The sequence below is a fragment of the Ctenocephalides felis genome, unplaced genomic scaffold, assembly GCF_003426905.1.
Source record: "Ctenocephalides felis isolate EL2017-DRISC unplaced genomic scaffold, ASM342690v1 CF-g0.4_SCAFFOLD_01170, whole genome shotgun sequence".
Taxonomy (NCBI): Eukaryota; Metazoa; Arthropoda; class Insecta; order Siphonaptera; family Pulicidae; genus Ctenocephalides; species Ctenocephalides felis.
This window is the reverse complement of record NW_020537324.1, coordinates 79,200,363-79,226,493: the sequence shown is the minus strand read 5'-3', so window position 1 is coordinate 79,226,493 and position 26,131 is coordinate 79,200,363. Positions and strand designations below refer to the sequence as shown.

General features: G+C 28.9%; 2 protein-coding genes across 2 annotated transcripts in view; one reads left to right on the top strand and one right to left on the bottom strand.

The window, feature by feature from the left end:
* The first annotated feature begins 3,186 nt into the window (after window positions 1-3,186).
* LOC113366136 (F-actin-capping protein subunit beta-like) lies at window positions 3,187-8,131 on the top strand. The gene is made up of 5 exons (XM_026607697.1): window positions 3,187-3,311; window positions 3,739-3,950; window positions 4,072-4,244; window positions 6,265-6,458; window positions 7,718-8,131. The coding sequence occupies exons 1-5, from the start codon at window positions 3,309-3,311 to the stop codon at window positions 7,958-7,960; spliced, it is 825 nt and encodes a 274-aa protein (XP_026463482.1). The 5' UTR covers window positions 3,187-3,308; the 3' UTR covers window positions 7,961-8,131.
* An 8,634-nt stretch (window positions 8,132-16,765) lies between these two features.
* The window catches only part of LOC113367715 (ATP synthase subunit O, mitochondrial-like), an 11,255-nt gene continuing 1,889 nt past the window's right edge, over window positions 16,766-26,131 (bottom strand). Inside the window, exons 2-3 of the mRNA XM_026609296.1 lie at window positions 24,015-24,234; window positions 16,766-17,119 (exon numbers count right to left, since the gene is read on the bottom strand). Coding sequence (XP_026465081.1) covers window positions 16,766-17,119; window positions 24,015-24,234 — 574 coding nt within the window. The remainder of the gene's footprint in view (window positions 17,120-24,014; window positions 24,235-26,131) is intronic.

Below are 26,131 nucleotides of genomic sequence, written 5' to 3'. Positions count from 1 at the left end.
TTTGTGTAAAATAATAAAATACTATTATATTAACAAACGAGAAATTGAAGGAGCACATATTGCCCTCCTATATTTAATGTTATTGATAGCATTGCATTGTGGATACTGATCAAGGTTACAAAGCAAGTGTGGTAGAGTGAGTGGATGCGGGGTGTGATAAACGAAAGGGGAAAGAGAAACAGAGAAGAAAAAATAACGAATGAAAGATTCTAAACTGTATAGAATTACTTTTCATGAAATTAATGATGACTTTGTAACTGTCATGTAAAGAGATGAGAGGAATTACGTTTGTTTACACAAGAGGTATTAAGGGATATAAGTAAAGACTCAACTATCTTTCTAAGGTCACATTTTTTTTCTATGTAAAGGATGGAAGGATTTGACATGTTAAAAGTGTGGTTCAAGTTAATCATATGTTCTGTAAGCATTGTTTTGAATTGGTTTGTGTTCTAGAATTATATATATGTTGATTAACCCTTTTGTATATATATTGTATATAGTTGTTACATTGATGAAAGTTTGCAATATATAAACACGAGGGTTAATCAACATATATATATATAATTCTAGAAACCTAAATCAATTCAAAACTATGCTTTCAAAACATATGATAAACTTGAACCACACTTTTAACAAAAATTGTTATTCGTTATTTTTTCTTCTCTGTTTATTTTTCCCTTTCGTTTCTCACAACCCGCTCCCACTCCTTCACTACACTTGCTTTGTAACCTTGATCAGTGTCCATAATGCACCGCTATCAATAACATAAAATATAGGATGGCAATATGTGCTCCTTCAATTTCTCATTTGTTAATATTATAGTATTTTAAATTATTTTACACAAATTTAGTGTTCGACAATTTTACATCATAATTAATTTTTTTTGTTGTTTTTTCTGGTTTGGTATGTATAATTTTCCTCCTTATTTTATATATTTATATTTATCATCACCTTTGTATTTGTGTTATATGTTTTTTAGATTACTGAATGATGACACACATCAAGTGTCGAAACGTTTAATGGAATAAATGATTTTGTTATTGAATCTTTTTTTAATTCGACGATTGGGCTGCAAAAATATTACAAAAACTTATATATAATGAGTTGATAAATTAATAATAATAATATATGTACAAACAAATGAAAACCTTGGACAACCATTTGTTTTTTTTTTTTTGTTAATGTATTAATTAGTTACTTTAATGTTAATGTATTAACTATTCCTATTTCAATTATTTTTTCTAGGTTGCGAGATTAATTCACGAAGCTACAGACCCGAGTAACTTGTGCAGACTGTTCGTTGGATGGCAACCTTACCTTTAAGATATTATTAATTTAATTTTGAAAAACTCACTTTGCCAGTGAGTAAGTATTATTATTATTGTTATTTTTAGAATAATTTTTATATCGTAATTGTTAAAGAATAAAAGTATTATTTATTTCTATAAAATGAATTATCTTTTATTCAAATATTTTGCATCAATAACAATCATAACCTATAATATGATATTATATTATCTTAATAATATTTTATAATTTGATAAACATTTATTAACTTCCCGTAGGGTAAGTTATTGTAATGGGCCGAAAATCGAAATTGAAAATTTTTACATTTCTCGACGTTTTGAAGGTTTCTGAACATTTTGGCATACCTCAGAAAAAATGGATGTGTGTGTGTATGTATGTATGCATACAATTTTTCGTCCACGTTTTCGGGCGCACGGATCAACCGATTTGAATGGTTTGAAAAATATTCGATTCCTATTGATAGGGAGATGTGCTGATTAGTTTTTGGCAAAGGCAGGTCCAGCCATTATGGAGATATGGAGCAAAGAGTGCAGAAAATAGAAATCGAGTTTTTGAGAGAACGGATCATCCGATTTGTATGATCCAAAAAGCATTCATAATAACGGGGGAAAGTGGTTATTAGTTTTTGACAATGGTAGGCCCAGCGGTTTCGGAGATACAGAGCTAAATGTTTAAAAAATGGCAGTTTTTGAGAGAACTAAGCGTCCGATTTAAATGATTCAAAGAACTTTCTGCTAGTTTCAACAAAATAATCGCTTTTGGAAAAAAAAATTGTTTCTAATTTTTTTTTTCAAAAAATATTTTTGTAATTTTGGATTACAAATTCAAAAAATTCGAAAAATTACCCAGGCTAAGCACATTCTAAGCGCCACTCTGGTGCAAATGCTTACTCAAGTGCGTTTAGACTGTTTATGTACTGGGAGGAGCACTTTTCCAATTTTGTGAAAAAACAAAACTATTGAAAAATGTGAAAATGCAACCAAGCTAAGCATAATATAAGTGAAGATATCGCACAGAATTATTTGCAAATGCGTTTAGACTGTGAGTATACCGGAGGACTTTTTCAATTTTGTGTAAATTAGGCAACTATTTTTTTTTTTAAAACTGAATTCGAAATGAAATGACGATTGTTAATGTTCTGGAGATAAATTGATTTATGATTTACATTTGATTTGCTCAGATATAACAAGATAGCAAAAATAATGAAAGTTACACAGTATTTGTTGTAATAATATATTTGAAAACGTTTAAAATTTCTCGAATATTTCATTACGATATGGGAAGTTCCAGCAATTTGCCATAAGGCACGGTGCCATGCGCCCCACTAGTTTTTTTATATTTTTCTATAAATGTAAATGTAAATAACAATTTATTATATTTTTAATTCATATTATTATTTAAACACAGTCAAAAGAAATTGAGATGAAAATTAAAGGTTTGTCACACAGCACACTATGTCCTCATGTTTAGATGGTGTTTAGTTTTGTTATTAAAATTTTGCACAAAATACATTAATATACATATTAATTAAAAAGAAGTGCTGTATGGCATCGTGCCGTAAGGCAGATTGCTGGAACTTCCCGTAAGGTAATGGAATATTCAAGAAGTATTAAATGTATTCAAATGGATTATTATAAATATTGTAACTTATATATGCTTACAGACATTTGAAAAATGCTTAAAAACTAATTATATCAAACATTTAATGTTGCTAATAACTTTACTTGTTTTATATATTTAAAATAGTCAATTATAATTCAAATATATCCGTTACCCTGTGTGACAGGTTCCATAGACTCATAATTCTTTTCTTTCGCCTAACTTCGCACTCTACGCTTTATAAGTCATCTTACATCTATGGCAGTAACTTTTTTGCACCGAGACAAGAAGTCGAATTGTTGATGTTTATTTGATTTATTTTGTTTAAAAATTGTGCAATAATTGAGTGGAATTTATATATTTAAGGTGTTGTTATTTAAATAAATAGACAACCTGTAAACATGGTGAGTGATCGTTTTAATAAAATCTATGTGGATAAAAAAATATTGAGTTTTAAGTTTCAACTTTTGACAGATTGTCACGCCCTGAGGTACTATTTTTAAACGTATACGTGGATAAAAAATAATGGAAATTGGGATAAATAATTAATAATTGATGATTAATTTATATATATTAAATTCATATTTATGTTAATCAAATTTATATATATTATTAATCAGTGATTTATAAGGCTGTAACTTGAGATGCTTTCTCTATATTGTAGAAGAATTTTTTTTTGCATAAACTTTGCATTAATGTAGATTTCATTTTTCACATTTCACTTTGAATTATTATAATTATTAATATATATATATATATATATATATATAAGATAATTTCTTTCATTATCTATCTCATTATCAATTAAGATATGGAGTTATTTTCTTTCAGACTGAATTACAAATGGACTGCGCTCTGGATTTGATGAGAAGACTACCTCCACAGCAAATTGAAAAGAATTTGAGCGATCTTATAGATTTGGTGCCTGCTCTTTGTGAAGACTTATTATCATCTGTCGATCAGCCTCTTAAAATAGTTAAAGATTCCAGCGCGGACAAAGATTATTTACTCTGTGATTATAATAGGGACGGAGATTCATATAGGTAGGAGGAAAAATAAATTATTATTTTATATATATATATTAGATAATAATTAGATATATAATTTATATATATATATATATATATATATATATATATAAATGTATGATTAATATTGTTTTAGGTCACCATGGTCAAATACATACTTCCCACCCCTCGAAGATGGTTCAATGCCTTCAGAACGAATTAGGAAAATAGAAATTGATGCAAATTATGCCTTTGATCAATACCGAGAAATGTATTTTGAAGGGGGTGTTAGTTCAGTATACTTATGGGACTTGGATCACGGTTTTGCAGGTAAATATATATATATATATATTTATATATATACTAGCTGACCCGGCAAACGCTGTTTTGCCATCAAAAATATTTTGCCGCTTTGCAGAAGTTCTTATAATATACGTGATATATTAATAATAATGTTATATTTTTAATACACAGATTTCTTTACATTTTGATAATTAATTCCAACGCATCATAGTGTTTTGTTTATTTTAATTTTATTTATGTCAAATAGTGAAATATTTTCTTTTAATCAGTGAATAAATTAGAATTTAGTCTGAATCAACGCAAGTACCATTATCTGAATATATAATACTTTATATAAATATCAGATTTTTTACTTTTGCATTTAATTTAAAAATATTGAATGTCAATTTCATATATCCAATATGCACTAAATTTTTAAATGCCAAAATATTTCCTTTTTGGTTCGAAATTTAATATAATATGATATAATTTATATCTATAATTTGATTGCCAATATTGCCTATAACATAACTTGGAATAATTAATTTATTTGTATCTTATTGAAGTCGTTAAAAAGGATGATAACATTTTTTTTAACTGTCAGAATTTTGTTTATGATTAATGTTAAATTCAATATGTCGCTTTTTTATTGTGATCTGTAATGTTTTATTCACTTATCATATAAATTTTCGACTATAAATTGATATTCATACTATCCCTGAAACTAACATGGATAAAGTTCTGAGAAATTCGAGTCCAAATCTATAAAATGTTTGATTTTTAGCACTTTCATTAATTTTTTATCAATTATCGTACTGTAAAATAATAGATGATTATTTATCAAAATTGTAATATTTAGACTATAATTGGAGATGAATATGCTATCTATTTTGGCATGGCAATTATTTTTTTTTATTTGAAATCAAGTGAAACATAAATATATTTATTTTTTCCATAAATATCCGATTTATAACATTGTTTGCAATTATTTTTAATTTATTTTGAATTAGCAAATGTCAAAAAATATAATTAAAATATGCATTAAATATTGTCTATAAATAGTATGTCATTTAATAAGTATTATTAATTACATTGGTGCTCGATATGGATATGTCAAATAGTTAAAAACTTGTTATGATTTTCAAAATTATTTGACATTTCATACTTCCAAAATTAATTCACTCGCATCATGATTTAGTCTAAATCAACGCAGTATCATTATCTAAATACACAATTTTTTATATAAATATCAGATTTTTTACTTTTGCATTTAATTTAAATAGTTAATGTCAATTTCATATATTCAATATGCACTAAATTTTTAAATGTCAAAATATTTCCTTTTTGGTCGAAAATTAATATAATATGATAATATTTATTTTACAATAATGTTTTGTATCTATAATTTGCTTGGCAATGTTGCCTATAACATAACTTGGAATAATTAATTTATTTGTTTCCTATTAAAGTCGTTAAACATTTTTTTTTTGTGAAATGTCAAATTTTTGCTAATCAAATAAATATAAATCGTAAATCTATTTATATAATTATTTTCATAAATATTGACAAATGACATTTGACGTTCATATCAACATTTATTTAAATTTATAAACATTGATTTTTATTTAGATTTAAAACTATAAATTGTGATTTTGAATATAGCATTTCATCAAATTTGGATTTAAATGTTGGATATTTCTATATATGTACATGTTTTTGAATTTTATTTTTTGAAATGTCAAATTTTTGTTTCGAAAATTATATATCGAAATTTCCTTAAATTTTGACATTTGTCATTTTAGTTTTTTGTTTTTTTTTGGTCATTTTCTGTCAAAATTTTTAGAAATTTATAAAAATTATATATTTATATTTCAAATTTACATTTCAAAATTTCCTATAAATATATATGCACACGATGAGTCAATAAAATTTAAAATCGGTTCAGTAGTTTGGGCGTCCATCGCGAACCAACATCGTGACACGAGATTTATATATATATATATATATATATATATATATATATATAATATTAGTTAATATATATATCAATTATGTTTATTTATTTCAGGTGTTATATTAATTAAGAAAGCAGGAGATGGAAGTAAAAAGATCAAAGGTTGTTGGGACTCGATTCATGTGGTGGAAGTTTTAGAAAAATCACGTACTGCACATTATAAACTGACCTCAACGGTTATGCTGTGGTTACAAACAAACAAACAGGGCAGCGGGACTATGAATCTTGGTGGATCACTGACACGACAAGTAATGATATTTATTTAAAACTTGATTGTTCTGTACCCATGTCTAATATTTACCGCCTACCTAAAAATAATAATTATTGTTTTTTAAATTACTCCTCATACCAAAATGCATATACATTTATAATATGAGCGATGTTAAATGTAGAACTGCTTTAAATAAAATATTGAGCTCAATTCCCACAATATATTGGAAATTGAAGTCTTTTAAACGCTATAACATAACCATAACCATAACATAACACTGGTACTTCATGTTGGATTATATTAATTTAATTTGTATATATTCATCTTTACTTTCCCATTTGTTGCTTTAAAGTGAAATTTTTACGAATTTTAAAAATATTGTGGAAATATTAGTAAAAGATGCAAAGAAATTATATATTGAGAAAAAAACTATATTGAAAATTTAATATCCGAATCTTGTGCTGGCGCCCCCTAAGGCGTGCGCTCGTATTTTTCGCACGCATCGCATTAAAGGTAGGACCGGCCCTGATTAATACTTAATTTTTCATATTTTAAGTGAATTATTTTGTCAAATCCTGTTCATATGTGTATCATTCAATCTGCCATCATATACTGTATCTTTACATTATTTTAATTTCTGGCACATCTCAGCAGCTTTTTGGCAATAATAATGTGGACATTTAATTTTCTTATTCATAATCATAAATTTATTATAAATATTCTTATATTGTCTAGGTTCATAAGTGAATTGAAATTTTTGGCAAATGATAGTTTTCATTTATTTTCAATGCAAACAATGACATGTCGTTTTTTAATTTTTTTTCCATTTATTTCTACAATATTGCACATACACCTCAGTACTTTATAATCACATACATCCTAGAAAATTTTCTTAACAAACTTCAGAAAGATTTATCAAAATCCGAATAATCGTTTAGAAGGAGTATACAGTGAGTGCTTGTAATTTAATATGAACTTTATATAATAGCAATAAAGCTCAAATTGATTCTATGTTTTTAGTTAGAAAACGTTTGTATGAGAAAAAAAGAAAAGGGCTGTTTTAGGGTTTTGCCGGCAATTATTCGATTTTTTCTCGCCGTAAGAACCATCCTTGGACTTCAACGAACATTTAAAAAAAAAGAATTGGCCAAATTGGTCCAGGCGTTGTTGAGTTATGCGCTTACCAACACATTTTGCGATTCATTTTTATATATAAGATATAAATCTTATTTTCTTATGCAGACATAAACTTCTCTTTCGACAAGTCAATAATTCTATTACCCCTTATCCCTTCAGGTGGAGCAGGATTCGTCCTTCAACGAGACGACCAACCCGCACATCGCCAACATAGGTCGCATGGTCGAAGACATGGAGAACAAGATAAGGAACACCTTGAACGAAATCTATTTCGGCAAAACGAAGGACATTGTGAACGGCCTTCGAAGTATCCAGCCCTTGTCCGACCAGAAGCAGCAGTCGGCCCTCAAGCAGGACCTTTACGCAGCCCTTCAGAAGAGGAACGCCAAAGGGGACAACTGACTGTTCAAGTCCAACGATAACGAAGGAGGAGTGGACTATTATCCGGTGATGCAAGATATGGAATTTTATTAATTTATAAATGAAAGATGATGGATTGTGATAAAGGATATATGTATGTATATTATGTTATATACATATTGTTGCATAACACGTATGGGTATGATTATTTTAAGAAAAGTATGAGAGCACATCTTATAGTCCAGTCATTTGGTCGTTTTGCCGGTACAGTACTCCGGGAATTTTGAAAATTGGTAATCTTATAGATTTTGAGGTGCTATTTATGAAAATCAACTTTGCCACCTCAAATTTGAACGGCAAGTTGCCGCCATATTGAAAAAATGGCGTCAAAAAACAGATTTTTTAAAATATCTCCTTTCTGGCTCATTCTACGATAAAAGTATCTATGTACGAATTAAACTAGAGAAAATTTCCTACAATTCTTTAGAAACCCGTTTTTTTGTAAAATTGATAGTTTGAGAGTACGGCCGCCTCAAAGTCTTTGCTGCTCTCGCCGTAGTATCAAATCTCTTCGTATATTACAGCACTTTGAACTTGACCACATTCCTTCTAATAAATAAATATTTTCAATGTTAAATTAAGCAAATAAGATCTAGAAACAAAATAATTTAAATATTTTTCTGTTGTTTTGCTTATTTTTTAACACTTCAAGCCACTTACTTATAGCTACTTTGCCATTGAAGTGTTAAAAAATCAGCAAAAAAACGAAAAATATTTGAATTATTTAATTTCTAGATCTTATTCGCTTAATTTAACATTGAAAATATTAATTATTAGAGAGAATGTGGTCAAGTTCGAAGTGCTGTCATATATGGAGAGATTTGATACTACGGCGAGAGCAGCAAAGACTTTGAGGCGGCCGTACTCTCAAACTATCAATTTTACAAAAAAACGTTTTTCTAAGGACTTGTAGGAAATTTTATCTAGTTTAATTCGTACATAAATACTTTTATCGTAGAATCAGCCAGAAAAAAGATATCGTAAAAAAGCTGTTGTTTGACGCCATTTTTCCATGGCGGCAACTTGCCGTTCAAATTTGAGGTGGCAAAGTTGACTTTCATAAAGAGCACCTCGAAATCTATAAGATTACCAATTTTCAGAATTCCCGGAGTACTGTACCGGCAACAGCCTTTTTTTGCACCAAATGACTGGACTATTATAGGACAATATGTTATTAATTAGGAGATTTAACATAAGTATTCATGGTCATCTATTCATATGCTCAAAATCATGATAGATTTGTTAAAAATATATTGAAACGTTTAGAAAAATTGTCAGTAGCTGACATTTTTATTTTATCATACTTTAAGATGTTTTTTGTAGCCAAGGCAATGGAGATTTGAAGTCTTCAGAAACAGCTTCAATTTTTGTTCTTTTTAATATTAATTTAAATCAAAAATATTTCATAACGGGGATCTATTTTTTTTTATTTGAACGTAAATGCTATTTACATAAGAAATAAGTTGTGAGTGGTTTTCTTTAAAAAATAATTATTTTTATATATAAAATAATTATTAAAATAAGTAATTAATTTTTGTGTTAAGGGGCACAACTAGTGTAACCGCCTAAAAAAAAGGTGATTTTTGGGAATTTATATTAAAACAACTACTTCATCAATCATTTCGAAATTTTAGGAATATATTTATACATGTTTTAAGAATACATAATAAAATTTTTGAAGAAAAGAATTAAATATTTTTTAAGTTATCGTCGATAAAAAAAGGCCCTTAACTGCTGCAGTGATACCGGCCTTCTACGTGGATGAAATTTAAAAAAAAAATTTTGTTAAACTAGATAATATTGTCTGCAAAATGAACTACGATAAAGAAAAAAAAATCAAAAATTGACAAAATGACGGCGTTTTTTAAAAAAAAGTCGATTTTTACCCAAAATTTTGGTCGTTTTTGGACTGCAAAAATTCGATTTTTGATCCGATCAAAAAATCGATAGTTTATTTTACGGAGAACTATATATAGAACATGTAATAAAAATTTCATAGTGATCAGATTCTTTGTTTTTGAGTAATCGCTGCAGCAAATTCGGAAAATGCTGTTTCGAGAAAAACGCGTTTAAAGATTAAATGATTGTTATACTATATACTATATATATATACTCTTTAAATGGCTGTGACTCAAAAACTATTTAAGATTGCGATTAAAATTTTGGTATGTTATTTTTAAAGTTATAACCTATCGAAATATGGAAAAATTGAAAATTCGATTTTTTTGCAAATTTCACACTAGTTGTGCCCCTTAAGTCTTCATAAACAGCTTCAATTTTTGTTTTTTTTTTTCATATTAATTTAAATCACAAACATTTTAGAACGGGGAACTATTTTTTTTTATTTGATCAAGTATGCTATTTATATAAGGAAATCAGTTTTGAGTGGTTTTCTTTGAAAAATAATTATTTTTATATATAAAATAAATAAGTATTTAATTTTTGTGTTAAGAATTGCTATTAGGGGGCGTCCATTAGCCACGTTAAATTTATTTGCAAATTGACAAGCAAATTTTTAGTTTGCTTGTCAGTAGAATTCTTTTTACAATTTTGGTTGATATTAAATTTATTCATTTTTTTAAAAATCTTTTTTACAATTTTGGTTTATGTTAGATTTATTTGGTACTTTTTTCTATTTTTCTTGTCAGTAATCTCTTCTTTTCATGGCCTTGTTAGTTTATGTTAATTTTTTTTTATTTTTTTCTTCTAGTTCGCTTGTCCGTAGAATCCTTTTCTACAAACTTGCTGGTCGATTTTAAATGTATTTGACAATATTCTTTTCGAGTTTGCTTCTCAGTAAAGTCTTCATTTAAATTCCTAGTCGATGTTAAATTTGTTTGTCAATATTTTTTCCAGTTTGCGTGTCAGTAGAGTTCTTTTTTTACAATTTGAGGCTGATTTTAAAATTATTTATTCTATTTTCTTTTCTTGTCAGTAGAGTCTACTTTTTAGATCCTTCTCCATCAAAATTAAAATTAATCGTATTCCCTTCAGAATTTACTTAAATATCAAAAGTTTGTTGAATTTTATAGCTGCATTAAAACTATTTTTTTAAATAACAATTTCCAGATATAAAACATTTTTGGCTTTTTACAAAATGCACCTACTTTTCATATTTCAAAAATATGAATAAAATAAAAATATAAATGATAAAAAAATTGTCAGAAAAATACCTATATTTATTTATATCAAATTTATGATTTTATTTTAATTTTATTCAAATTTTACGAGAAATTATGATGTACATATTAAATAGTTACTAGCAACTGTACTTATAATAACTATTCTTAACAAGTAAATTAATACCCAGAGTCTTTTTTTTATTATATTTATTTTTTCTTTTTGCCTTGTCAGTAGAGTGCTTTTTTGATATTTTTTCTAGTTTTTTGTCAATAGTCTTTTTTGATACTTTTTCCCAGTTTGCTTGTCAGTAGAGTCTTTTTCTAATAATTTTTATTTTATATTGCTTGTCAGTAGAGTCCTTATTTACTGCCTTGTTGGTTGAAGTTTAAATTTATTTGAAATATTTTATTCTGGTTTGCTTGACAGTAAAGTCCTTTTTACAACCTTTTTTAATGTTAATTTTCTTCGAATTTTTATTAAAAAAATCTTTAAAAAAAAAACAATCACGTGACTAGTGGACGCCCCTTTAGCTGCATCAAAACTTTTTATTTTTTTTAAATTACAATTTCAAGATACAAAACATTTTTGGTTTTTCACAAAAAACACCTACTTTTCATATCTCGAAAAATATGAATAAAATAAAAATATAAATGATACAAAAATTGACAGAAAAAGACCTACATTTATATCATATTCATGTTTTTATTTTAGTTTTATTCAGAAATTTTATTTATATTATTTATTAATTTTATTCTTATTATTATTTGCTTTTATTTTATATTAAATTATCATACTACGGATATTATTTTAATGTAAATTCTATCCTTTGCACTCTTATTTATTTAAATTTATGTTATTATTGCTAGATGTTAATTATTTAACAGTTGTAATAAATATTGAAATTAAAAAAAATCATATTTTACGAGAAATTATGATGTACATATTGAATAGTTAATAGCAACTGTACTTATAATAACTATTCTTAACAAGAAAATTAATACATAAATATTTTTTTCAAATACAACTACCCTAAAAACTTGCATAAATAACATACATAATAAGAAAAATATTTCCCCCATATGAAATGATTTTGAATAATACTAAAGAAAATCAAAATTGGAGCTGGTTTTGAGGACTATTTATTCGGTTATTGTTAAAAAATTTTCTTCATCCTCCAAATCTTGCATAAATAACATACATAATAAGAAAAATATTTTTCCCATATGAAATGATTTTGAATAATACTAAAAAAAATCAAAATTGGAGTTGGTTTTGAGGACTATTTATTCGGTTATTGTTAAAAATTCTTCTTCATCCTCCAAATCTTGCATAAATAACATACATAATAAGAAAAATATTTTTCCCATATGAAATGATTTTGAATAATACTAAAAAAAATCAAAATTGGAGCTGGTTTTGAGGACTATTTATTCGGTTATTGTTAAAAATTCTTATTCATCCTCCAAATCTTGCATAAATAACATACATAATAAGAAAAATATTTTTCCCATATGAAATGATTTTGAATAATACTAAAAGAAATCAAAATTGGAGCTGGTTTTGAGGACTATTTATTCGGCTATTGTTAAAAAGTCTTCTTCATTCTCCAAATCTTGCATAAATAACATACATAATAAGAAAAATATTTTTCCCATATGAAATGATTTTGAATAATACTAAAAAAATCAAAATTGGAGCTGGTTCTGAGGACTATTTATTCGGTTTGTTAAAAATTCTTCTCTATCCTCCAAATCTTGCATGTACCAAGTTGCCTGCATTTATGGCCTATACATATTAGGTTGTCAAATATCTCCCTTCCGCCTTTTTGCTCTTGGTTTATAATACAAAAAGGCGGAAGGGAGATATTTGACAACCTATTATTTATTAACCATGTTAAAATTTCATTCCCTCCTCCCAGATCGATCCATTATAAATTATCCATCATCTGATCATTCATATAGAATCTATTTCCCTCAGATCATATATTTTTATTATATAGTGACAAATAAAATGCTTCCTGATATATCCTTTTTAGTCCCCCATGACATTTGATTTGGATGCACACTTTTGTATATAAACACACGTACGATTGTAAATTTTTATCGCTAGTAGAGGCTTTTTGAGGTATTAAGTGAGATGGACTTGAATGGTTAAGTAAGGAGAATCGTTGATTTACTCGTCTGGGATAAAAAATAGGGTGGTCCTTAATATTTCTTTGTTCCCAGAGTCTCAAATGCTTCCAAAAAGATGAAAAACAATTGTCTGAAAGTTTTAAGTCTTAATATTAACTTTTACATATTCCGCAATTCTACCAAAGATTCGTATGAAAAAAACATGGGTAAAATTCTATTTGTTTTTATATATATATATATTAGGGTGGTCCTTAAAATGGTCATTTTTGAATTTCCTTGCTCCCAGGGGATCAAATGGTTCGTTTCAAATTGATAAAAAACAATTCTCTGAAAGTTTTAGCTCTTAATATTAACGTTTAGATAGAGCGCAATTCAATCAAGGTTTGTATGGAAAGAGCATGGAATTTTTTTTTGAAATATTAAAAATATTTTGGTATAACTTAGCGACAAATAAATTAAAAGTGAAAATTCGTGTCATTTTTTATTGAATTCGACGCTCTGCAAAATTTTTGAAAATTTTTTCATGCTATTTCCATACAAAACTTTGATTGAATTGCGCTTTATCTAAAAGACAATAATAAGAGCTAAAACATTCAGAAAATTGCTTTTTATCAATTTAGAACCATTTGAGTTCTTGGGAGCAAGGAAATTCGAAAATGTCCATATTAAGGACCATATATATATATAAATCGTCTGCATATAGAAAATAATGTCGACTTGCTGAATCTTGTTTTATTCAACTTCATTTTTCTATTGTGTAAAAGTAGACCATAGACTTTCTGACGGCTTAAAAAAACAAAATTTAATTTACGTTTGCAAATTTCACGGTTCTTTCGACATGTATCCTTCTATACTCAAATATTAACCCTTTCTACTCGCGAATTCCGAGATTTATATGAATTTTGCCGCCGCAGCGGCGGTATCCGAGTAGAAAGGGTTGAGGAGCAAATTTTCGGATAAAATATAAATGTTTAAAATCGTATGAGTTAAGGGGCGTCCATTTAACACGTGATGGAATTTTTAAGGGTTTTTTGGGACCCCACCTCTTCCTTGCTGATATTTAAAATTATCCCTCCTCCTTCCCCAGCAAATATGACGTGTATTTTTGGTTACAGCAAAAATTGCAAACAATTTTTATTTTTTTTTGAGAATGTTTTGATTTTGATTCACATATTTCGTGATTTTTTTGGCAAACTTTCTCCACCCTTTCCCCAAAAACCTCACGTGATTAATGGACGCCTCCTTAGTACTAACCAATTGTCAAAAAGCTATGTATTTGCTATGCGATCAGGCGTTCTACACATAAAAACTAACCTCCAAAAGGCGCAAACGCTAGATAACAATTTTATCATGAGCGCAACAGGTAATGTTAGGTGAAACACCTAATGGTTCTGCATATAAAAAATAATAACGACTTGCTGAATCTTGTTTCATTCAACTTCATTTTTCTGGTGTGTAAAAGTAGTCTATATACTTTTTGACAGTTTGTTACTACCAACTCATACGAAGATAGACCCGTAACATGAAAATATCATTACGATAACATTTTTATTTAGATTTACCAAATGAGTTCACAGCCTGAGCATTTTATCTGGTGGTCCTTAATATTGATTTATCGAATTTTTTCCCAAGGGCTCAAATGTTTCCAAAATGATAAAAAAAAACAATTTCTGAAAGTTTTAGCTTTTAATATTAATTTTAAGATAGCCCTCAATTCAATCAAAGTTTGTTACGGAAATAACATGGGTAAAATTTCATTTGTTTTTTAGATTTTTATGACTGAACGACAAGTGAATCAAAATTTTGAGATTTTACATTGTATTTGCTTATTTTGATCGCAAATACAAGAATTTACTACACAATTTAATATATTTTATAAAATAAGTATTTACTTGGGAAGAACTAAGAAATTTTGGTGGTTGGAATGCGGACTATCTTAAAGTTAATATTAAGACTTAAAACTTTCAGAGATTGTTTTTTTTGTTAACTTGGAAGTATTTGACCTATATATATATATATATATATATATATATATATATATATATATTAGGTTGTCAAATATCCCCCTTCCGCTTTTTTGCTGTTGGTTTATAATACAAAAAGGCGGAAGGGAGATATTTGACAACCTAATATATATATTTGTAATATTTTTGCAGCCCAAGCGTCGAATTAAAAAAAGATTAAATAACAAAATTATTTATTCCATCAAACGTTTCGACACTTGATGTGTGTCATCATTCAATAATCTAAACAAACATATAAATACAAAGTTGATGATAAATATAAATATATAAAAAGGAGGAAATTATACTTACCAAACCAGGAAAAACAACAGAAAAAATTAATGATGTAAAATTGATTGAACACTAAATTTGTGTAAAATAATATTATACTAGTATATTACCAAACGAGAAATTGAAGGAGCTCATGATGCCCTTCTATATTTTATTATTAATAGCGGTGCATTATGGACACTGATCAAGGTTACAACGCAAGTGTTTTTGATTTAAGAGAAGAAAAAAGGCAACTGAAAGTGTTGTCAAAACTGAAAACCAAAAGAAAATCTTCAGCGGCAAATAACTTTTTTAAAAAATAAGAAAAATTGCTTAAGAAAGGTAACAAATAACACCTTTATATTTATCTAAAGAGGAAGAATTAGATTTTGAAAAAGAATTGTTAAGATAGGAAGAACTGTTTAAATTGTTTTGTAAAAACTCTAATCAATTTTTAATGACGTTATTAACTAAATATGAAGGATAAGAATTATTATTCAAAACAGAACGAACTAAAGATAGGTTTTTTTCCAAAAAAATCTTATCACTTAACAAAATGGCCCTATCTATTAAGAAAATGGCAACTGAAATTTTGATAGAACGAGAGTGATAGGAAAAATAATTTGAGAAGGTAACATTTGAGCCCCTGGGAGCAAAGAAATTTGAAAATATGGCATGCGGACTATCTAAAAGTTAATATTAAGAGCTAAAACTTTCAGAGAATTTTGTTATGTCAATTTGGAAGCATTTGAGCCCCTGGGAGCAAAGAAATTCGAAAATATAGAGTGCGGACTATCTAGAAGTTAATATTAGGAGCTAAAACTTTCAGAGAATTTTGTTATATCAATTTGAAAGCATTTGAGCCCCTGGGAGCAAAGAAATTCGGAAATATGGTGTGCGGACTATCTAAAAGTTAATATTAAGAACTATAACTTTCAGAGAATTTTGTTATATCAATTTGGAAGCATTTGAGCCCCTGGGAGCAAAGAAATTCGAATACATCCATATTAAGGACCACCCTAATAAACAAAGTGGTTTACTATTTTATGCTGAAACTGAACAAAGTTTCAGCTAAATCCCAAGACCAGTAAAGTAAATTTGTTACCCTTACCCCTTCAGTCCTTCTTGTAAATAAGAATTTGTAAGATATTTTTTATCCTAAAGGCATGTCAATATTTATGTCAATACACATAGAATATATATGTTATAAATCTATTACGATTAAAATAAAACAACAAAAACTAAAACACAATTTATTATTACTTATAAACCGGTATCGACATCAACTTCTTATAATACTCGATTTTTCTAGCAACGGACATGTCGATCAACCTGTCTCCGATCTTGATAATTAGGCCACCGATTATTGAAGGATCCACAACTAGTTCCATTTGCGGTTTGTCGCCGAATGCTAGGAATTTCTCTAAGGTTTCCTGTAAATTGGCTGTTTGTTCTTCGTCCAAATTAATTGCAGAGGTTACTCTGACCACTACTTCGCCTCTGACGGATTTCATGAGCTCGTCGAATTGGTTGACCATAAGTTTTAGGTGTTTTAGGCGATTGTTTTCGGCGACGATTTCTAAGAAGTTGGCTATTGTGTTTGTCATCCCGGCCTGGGTAAAAGATAAACTGGATTAAAAATTACGTGATGATGAGGAATATCTAGATCGAATTAGGAAATGTAATAAATATTTATTTATTTATTTATTTATTTAAATATATAGCCCACAGATTACTCCAAGAGGACTCAAAAAATACAGTTATTTTACATGATGAATAACAATTAAAATATATACAAAATTACAATATATAGTTATTCACATAAAATGCTTACATAAAATTACATGTAATGCAGAATGTAACAATATTATTTATAAACAGAATAAGATAAAATAATGAGATATTTGAAAAAAAAAAAAAATATTAATGTTTGGGGCTTTTCCACGAGGATGAAGCAAAATTTCGTGAAGTGGATGTGAAAAATAGGAAGGCGTAGAAATTGATTTTTAATTTCAGTCTAAAAATATTACTAGTGGTGTTTGACATCGTGCCTTAAGGCAAATTGCTGGAACTTCCCGTACCGTAACGAAATATTCGAGAAATTTTCAAGGTTTTCAAATATATCATTACAAATACTGTAACTTTCATTATTTTTACTATCTTATTGTTATATCTGAACAAATCAAATGTAAATCATAAATCAATTTATCTCCAGAACATTAACACCAATCGTCATTTCATTTCGAATTCAATTACAAAAAAAATAGTTGCACAAAATTGAAAAAGTGCTCCCGTATAGTCACAGTCTAAACGCATTTGCAAATAATTCTGTGCGACTTTTACACTTATACCGTGCTTAGCTTGGCGGTATTCTCACATTTTTCAATAGTTTTCCACAAAATTGGAAAAGTGCTCCAGTACATAAACAGTCTAAACGCACTTGGGTAAACATTTGCACCAAAGTGGCGCTTAGACTGTGCTTAGCCTGGGTAATTTTTTGAATTTTTAATCCAAAATTACAAAAATATTTTTTGAAAAAAAAAATTATAAACAAATTTTTTTTTCCAGAAACAATTATTTTGTTGAAACAAGCAGAAAGTTTTTTGAATCATTTAAATCGGATGCTTAGTTCTCTCAAAAACTGCCATTTTTATAACATTTAGCTCTGTATCTCCGGAACCGCTGGGCCTACCTTTGCCTTAAACTAATAACCTCTTTTTCCCGTCATTACGAACTGAATGTTTTTGGGATCATACAAATCGGATGATCCGTTCTCTCAAAAACTCGATTTGTATTTTTTTCTGCACTCTTTGCTCCGTATCTCCGTAACGGCTGGACCTGCCTGTGCCAAAAACTAATCAGTTTTTATAATCAAAGATAAAGGCCAAAATGCCAAAAACGATAATTCAGTTTTTAAGAAACGGAGCATCCAATATCATTCAAAAAAAATTGACACATATTGACAAAATAAAGAACTTCTTAAATTTGTAGGAGGCAGGTCTATGGGTTCCGGTGATCCAATTAAAAAAAATTGAAAAAGGAACATTTGGCGGTCAAAAGTGATCATTAGACATATGCACATCGAATTATCATATATTTTAAAGAGATTTTAACAATAAGTATAAATTTAGTTTACATTTCTATGGGTTCTGTTAGACTGCGACTCGACGCTTACGCGCATCTGAAGCAGCGCGTTTGCTTTAATAAAAGTTTAAAATTTCAAAATATCAAAAAAACTCAACATTTTTCAAAAATTGATTTTTTTTAAAAAATTATCAAACATTTTTTTTTTAATTTTAATTTTTGGTACGGTAATAATATATAAAAACAACTTAAGTAAAATTTTAAGGACGGGGCGGCATATTTGTCGGTGTCCCAGGGCGCCAAATTTCTAAATTTGGCCCTGATCACGAGTGTTACCATATCAATAATAAACATTATTCAACATTGTTATATGATGTATTTATTTTTACTTAAATGCATTTATCTTGTACAGTAGAGAATAAGTTTTACTTCAAACTTTTTCAAACTTTCAAATCTTACGCGCACTCTTTTTTCGTTAATTTTTTTTTGAAATTAAACAAAAATAACTTTCTTATTCATGTGCTTTCTTTTTTCCCGACGCCTATTATCATCATGAAACTTTTTAAGTTTTCTTATTTTGAATTACGTATACGAACCATATCTAGGAATAATGCCAGCGATTAATTTATATACCAGTTAAGTAAACAAGTTATATGCCTTATATATATATATATATATATATATATATATATATATATATATATATATATATGCTAATTTATCGTATTTATCTATGTTATATACTGTACAAGTGCTGCCGTCTTCAGAGCGCTGCATAAATTAAAATGGAGGTAACGTCAAATGCATGAGATGGCGATCTATTCATTTTTATTCATCTATGCTCATACGGTTGGCAATAGTGACATTAGATTAAAGCGAGGCAAAGTTACGAAAAGAACTTCGTTCAACTGTCAAACAAATTAATATACCGAAAGAACATTTTGTATTTAGCTTATTTAATTGTTAATTAAATGTCATCATAAGTATATTATATATAAATTTGAGTTTAAAAATAACATTGTATATTATAAAGACGTGTTTGTGATTGATTGATAAGCATAAAGGTAGTGTGAAATACTTTGAGGTTCTTCCACGTGTTTAACTTTTAGTTATATTTATTTTATTTAGAAAGAACTATAAATATTTAACTTAAAATAATGCAATATTATTGCTTACTTTCACCTTTTACATTTCAGCTCTGCAATGAGCCAAAAGCTTTGAACAATAGTTGATTCATATTTACTGTTCGTCAAATATAAAGTATTTTAAAGAAGGAATTATCTTGGCGACATACATCATTCAAAATACACTTGTGTTAAATTAACGTAAGATTATATTCGTAGACAAAACCATAATATGAATATATTATTTTCTCAGAACCATTTGTGTTGACAGTTTAGAATGATTATTAATTTAAACATTCATTCCTGTAAAATGTTACGAGAGCATAAACGCAGTGCACTCTCTAAGGTTATACTCGATGCTCTAACTGTCAACAGCTAATGTTTTAATTTACATTTCTAGTGAAATTAAATATCATATTTAATAATAGTTTATTTAAACTAACCAACTATATTTGTTAATGCTTGTAGAACATACTCGGTGCACAAATATCTCAAAATGTCTGATGATCCGATAATTAAAATTGAACCACAAGAATATCCAATCGAAGACATTAAACGGGAAATTGAAGAAGATTATGAATCGTGTTCAGAGGATGACAAAACATGTCTAAAGAGATTTAAGAACTCAATAGTAAAAATAGAAGAAGTCAAACAGGAATTAATTCAGACTGCTCCTTATAAATGTGACAAGTGTAATAGAACATTTAGAAAGTTGCTTTATTTAGAACAGCATATGGTGAATTATTGTCATAAGTATACATATTGTTCAGAGACTTTACCAGATGCATGTGCATTAGGAATACACATAGAATCTCATACAGGTGAAAAACATTTCACATGCACAAAGTGTGATGAAGCATTTACTGAACAATATCATTTAGATCAACACATTTGTGCTTCTGCAAGAGAACAAATTTCACATTTGAATGAATCTGGTAATCAAAAACGAAATATTCGCGCTCATACTGCAAGGAAGCCAGGTAAACAAGTTTGTGACAAGAAATTCACACAATTGGGTGCTTTGAATCAACATATGCTTATTCACACTGGCAAACGTCCTCATGTTTGCCAAATTTGTGACAAGAAATTCACACAATCGAGTAACTTGAAAAGACATATGCTCGTTCACACTGGTGAAAGGCCACATATTTGCAAAATATGTGATCAGGCATTCAATCATTTGGGTAACTTGAATCAACATCTACTCATCCACGCTGGCAAAAGACCCCACATTTGCCAAATTTGTGATATGACATTCACACAATTGGGTACCTTGAATAGACATATGCTAATTCACAATGGGGCACGTCGTGAAAAATGTAAGTTATGTGGTAAGACATTCACACAATTGTCTCACTTGAATCAACATATGCTCATTCACACTGGCGAACGACCTCACACTTGTCAAATTTGTGATAAGAAATTCAGACATTCGTGTACCTTGAGAAGACATATGCTCATTCACACTGGCAAACGTCCACACGTTTGCCTAATTTGTGATAAGGCATTCATAAATTTGTCAAACTTGAAACAACATCTGCTCATCCACACTGGCAAACGTCCGTACATTTGTCAAATTTGTGATAAGACATTCACACAATCGTCTCACTTGAAAAACCATAAGCTCATCCACACTAAAGAGCGCCATTTCAAATGCAAAATCTGCGATAAGGTATTCAAACAATCACGTACCCTGAAAAAGCACATGGTTGCTCATACCAATGAGTAATTAGTATTTACAAAATTAGTTAAAAGGTTACATATGACTGCTTATAGAAATTAATTAATTAAATTAAAGATATATGAATTAATTAATATATATACATATATTTATATATTGTCAAATAAATAAACATGGTTATCAATGACTTGTGTAATTATTTTGTTAATAATATTTTATATCCATCCCAGGTTTAATAAGGCTTGCAATTGAGCCATAATTGTTAGTAGAATCTTCTCAAAAAGGTTACTTTTCAACGTCCTGCAGGGTTAGTTATAGCAATCGTTCAAAAATCTAAATAAACATTTTTTGCATATCTTGGCCAAAAGAAACGTTTTGAAAGTTTCTGAATATTTTGGAATACATTAGAAAAAATGTATTTTTGTGTGTGTGTGCGTGATTTTTAAGTAAAACTTCTTCAGGCGCGACAAGGGTGTAAATCCGTACAAATGCAACGGAAAAAGCCAATGATTCGTCATTCGTCTCGATGATATCATTTCTATATGAGTCGATTGTAATTGGTCGTCATGTCGCTCGAAAATGATTGCTTTGATTGTATAGTGAAACTAATAAAACAAATGAAATATTTGTGCCTTGTACGAAACGTAAGTTTATTGAAGGAATTTGTATTATTCGTTGTTATACTATGTATACATATAAATTATTTTACTCTGAACAGGAGATCAAGCACAACAATAGTTTGTGTAGCTGTGCATCGTTTATATACAGATATACTTCATAATGGACATATATGCAGTTATTTCATTGATAGTGTTAATGAAATTGTTCAAGATTGTTATAAGTTTACTGTGTGAACCAATATTATAGAATTCATTAATCATACTTCATTTGTATAAAGAAGATTCAAGTCGTATATGCTAATTACAATGACAAACCGATCATGCCGCATTTGAAGTATGACTTTAACTACATTATTGTTTTCAAATATTATAAATATATAGTTTATTGTTACTTAAAAATGTATCATGATTGACATTAACATTTATGCGTCGTGAGTATTACCATATTACTAACAAACATTATTCAAAATTGTTTTATGATGTATTTATTTTACTTAAATGCCATCTCGTACAGGAGCAAAATAGTTTTACTTCAATCGCGGACTTTTTAACTTCCCGTAGGGTAGTTATAGTAATGGGCCGAAAATCGAAAATGAAAATTTTTGCATTTCTCGACGTTTTAAAGGTTTCTGAACATTTTTAAGGGGCATACCTCAGAAACTAAATGGATGTGTGTGTGTGTGTGTGTTTTGTGTGTCCGCATTTTTTCGTCCACGTTTTCGGGCGCACGGATCAACCGATTTGAATGGTTTAATAAACATTCGATCGCTATTGATAGGGAGATGTGCTGATTAGTTTTTGGCAAAGGCAGGTGCAGCCGTTACGGAGCAAAGAGTGCAGAAAATAGAAATCGAGTTTTTGAAAGAACGGATCATCCGATTTGTATGATCCAAAAAACATTCAGTTCGTAATGATGGGGAAAAGTGGTTATTAGTTTTTGGCAAAGGCAGGTCCAGCGGTTTCTGAGATACAGAGCTAAATGTTGAAAAAATGGCAGTTTTTGAAAGAACTAAGCGTCCGATTTAAATGATTCATAGAACTTTCTGCTTGTTTCAACAAAATAATTGCGTTTGGAAAAAAAATTTGTTTTTAATTTTTCCAAAATGCATTAAGAATTCAAAAAATTACCCAGGCTAAGCACAGTCTAAGCGCCACTCTGGTACAAATGTTTACCCAAGTGCGTTTAGACTGTTTATGTACGGGAGCACTTTTCCAATTTTGTGAAACTATTGAAAAATGTGAAAATGCCGCCAAGCTAAGAACAGTATAAGTGAAAATGTCGCACACAATTATGCGACTAGGGAGCACTTCTTCAATTTTTTTTGAAATTGAATTCGAAATGAAATGACGATTGTTAATGTTCTGGAGATTTGCTCAGATATAACAATAAGATAGCAAAAATAATAAAAGTTACTGTATTTTGTAATAATATATTTGAAAACGTTTAAAATTTCTCGAATATTTCATTACGGTACGGAAAGTTCCAGCAATTTGCCTTAAGGCACGATGCCATGAATAAACCCCACTAGTTTATTTCCTTTGTTGGAAGTCGTATCACCTTAATATATAGTGTTAAGAACTATTATGTATTTATTATAATATTTTATGTTTAACACATTTTCATTAAAATATGTTTGTAATTTAATCTCGGTACCATTTATATAAAACTTTTATAACTCGACCCTTATCCGACAATAAGGGTCGAATCAGGTTAAAACTGATTATTATGGAGCGGGAGTTAGTTATGTTGGAACCGCCAACAAGTACAGATTAAAAATGTCAACATCCAATAATGTAAGTTACAAATTAAAATCAAATCTATAAGTAAATCTTAAAAAGTGTTTGTTTTTACATATCAAGAAGAGAACCCATAATTAATATCTCTTCAATAAATATTAGGTTGTCAAATATCTCCCTTCCGCTTTTTGCTCTTGGTTTATGATACAAAAAGGCGGAAGGGAGATATTTGACAACCTTATACTATCCCCCGGTTACTTACCGCTAAGGCCGCCTCCCTAAGGATCTTCGCCTTCTCGTCCTTCTTGATGATGGGAATCCTTATGAACATAGTCAGGGCGCCTGCCGGTTTGCTGAGATCATGTTTCAGCTTCCTCATGTCTTCGGCGGCTTTTTCCAGCGTGTCAACCTTCGTGGCGGCCACGAACAGGGCCGTAGCATATCTACCACTAATTCCGTGCAGATCTAATGGAACTTCGACTCTGTTTGTAGAAGATTCAGACGCACCGTTGGAATAATATTTAAAACACGAAGGTAATAAATATTTTATCAATTTATTATTAATTGATAAGACAGAATTCATTATGACGGATAGATGATAATGGATAGGTATTGTTCTTTTGTTTTTTGTTCTAGTTGTGTCATTTGCATGGTGATGTTCACTGCAGTGAAAATAGATGCAGCAGAATGACTACATGGGAGTATATTTGTCCGAAAATGTTGTAAGTTGTCTAGAAATATTGTAGATTGTCTGAAAGTGTTGTAAATTGTTTGTAAAGACAGTAATTAACTTTAAATTATCGTTATAATATTATCGGTTGGTATAATATTATAATAAGGCTTAAGCCAATATTTTATAGGTTTAATATAATTCAATTAATTATTAGCTATTTTATTACTCATTTATTTATTATGTAATTTATTTACTATAAACTTATTTATATTTAGCTAATTTAAATTATTTTTAAATATAGTTTGTTTGTTGCAAGTATTTTTTTTTTAATTTAAAAAGTATTTTAATAATCTTTACAATACTTTTACAATATAATTATTTTATTTAACAAATTTTAGGTTATTTTATGATATTTTTTTAACAAATTTAAGTGTCTTATATTATTGTTATTATTAAATAACGTTATTATTGAAGTTATAGTAATGAGCCGAAAATCGAAAATATTTTTTTTTTGCATTTCTCGACGTTTTGAAGGTTTCTGAACATTTTTAAAGGGCATGCCTAAGAAAAATGGATGTGTGTGTGCGTTTTTTGTATGTCCGCATTTTTTCGTCCACGTTTTTGGGCGCACGGATCAACCGATTTGAATGGTTCAAGAAACATTCGATTCCTATTGATAGGGAGATGAGCAGATTAGTTTTTGGCAACGGCAGGTCTAGCAGTTTCGGAGATAAAGAGCAAAGAGTGCAGAAAATAGAAATCGAATTTTTGAGAGAACGGAGTATCCGATTTGAATGATCTAAAAACATTCAATTAGTAATAACTGGGAGAAGTGGTTATTAGTTTTTGGCAAAGGTAGGCCCAGCGGTTTCAGAGATACGAAGCTAAATGTGAAAAAAATTGGCAGTTTATGAGAGAACTGAGCGTCCGATTTAAATGATTCAAAGAACTTTCTGCTTGTTTCAACAAAATAATGGCTTTTGGAAAAAAATAGTTTTTGTTTCTAATTTTTTTTCCAAAAATATTTTTGTAATTTTGGATTAAAAATTCAAAAAATGACCCAGGCTAAGCACAGTCTAAGCGCCACTCTGGTACAAATATATTCGAAAGTGCATTTAGACTGGGGCACTTCCAATTTTGTAAAAATTATTGAAAAATGTGAAAATGCCGCTAAGCTAAGCACAGTATAAGTGAAAATGTCGCACAGAATTATTTGCAAGTGCGTTTAGACTGTGACTATACGGGAGCACTTTCTCAATTTTGTGTAAATTAGGTAACTCTTTTTTTTTAAATTGAATTCGAAATGAAATGACTATTGTTAATGTTCTGGAGATTGAACTGAATTGATTCATGATTTACACTTGATTTGCTCATTGTCAGATATAACAAGATAGCAAAAATAATAGAAGTTACAGTATTTGTGATAATATATATTTGAAAACGTTTAAAATTTCTCGAATATTTCGTTAAGATACGAGAAGATCCAGCAATTTGCCTTAAGGCACGATGCCATACACCACTAGTTTTTTTGTAAAGTATTTGTAAATTGTCTGTGAGTGTAGTAGATTATTTAAAAAAGCTGTAGATTGCCTACAAATGTTGCAAATTGTATGAAAATGTTGTTTGAAAGTCGTTGTAAATTGTCCGTATGTGCCTTTATGCATTTCAGACTAGGTCTTTTGTCTGTGTATGTCGGACTCAATACC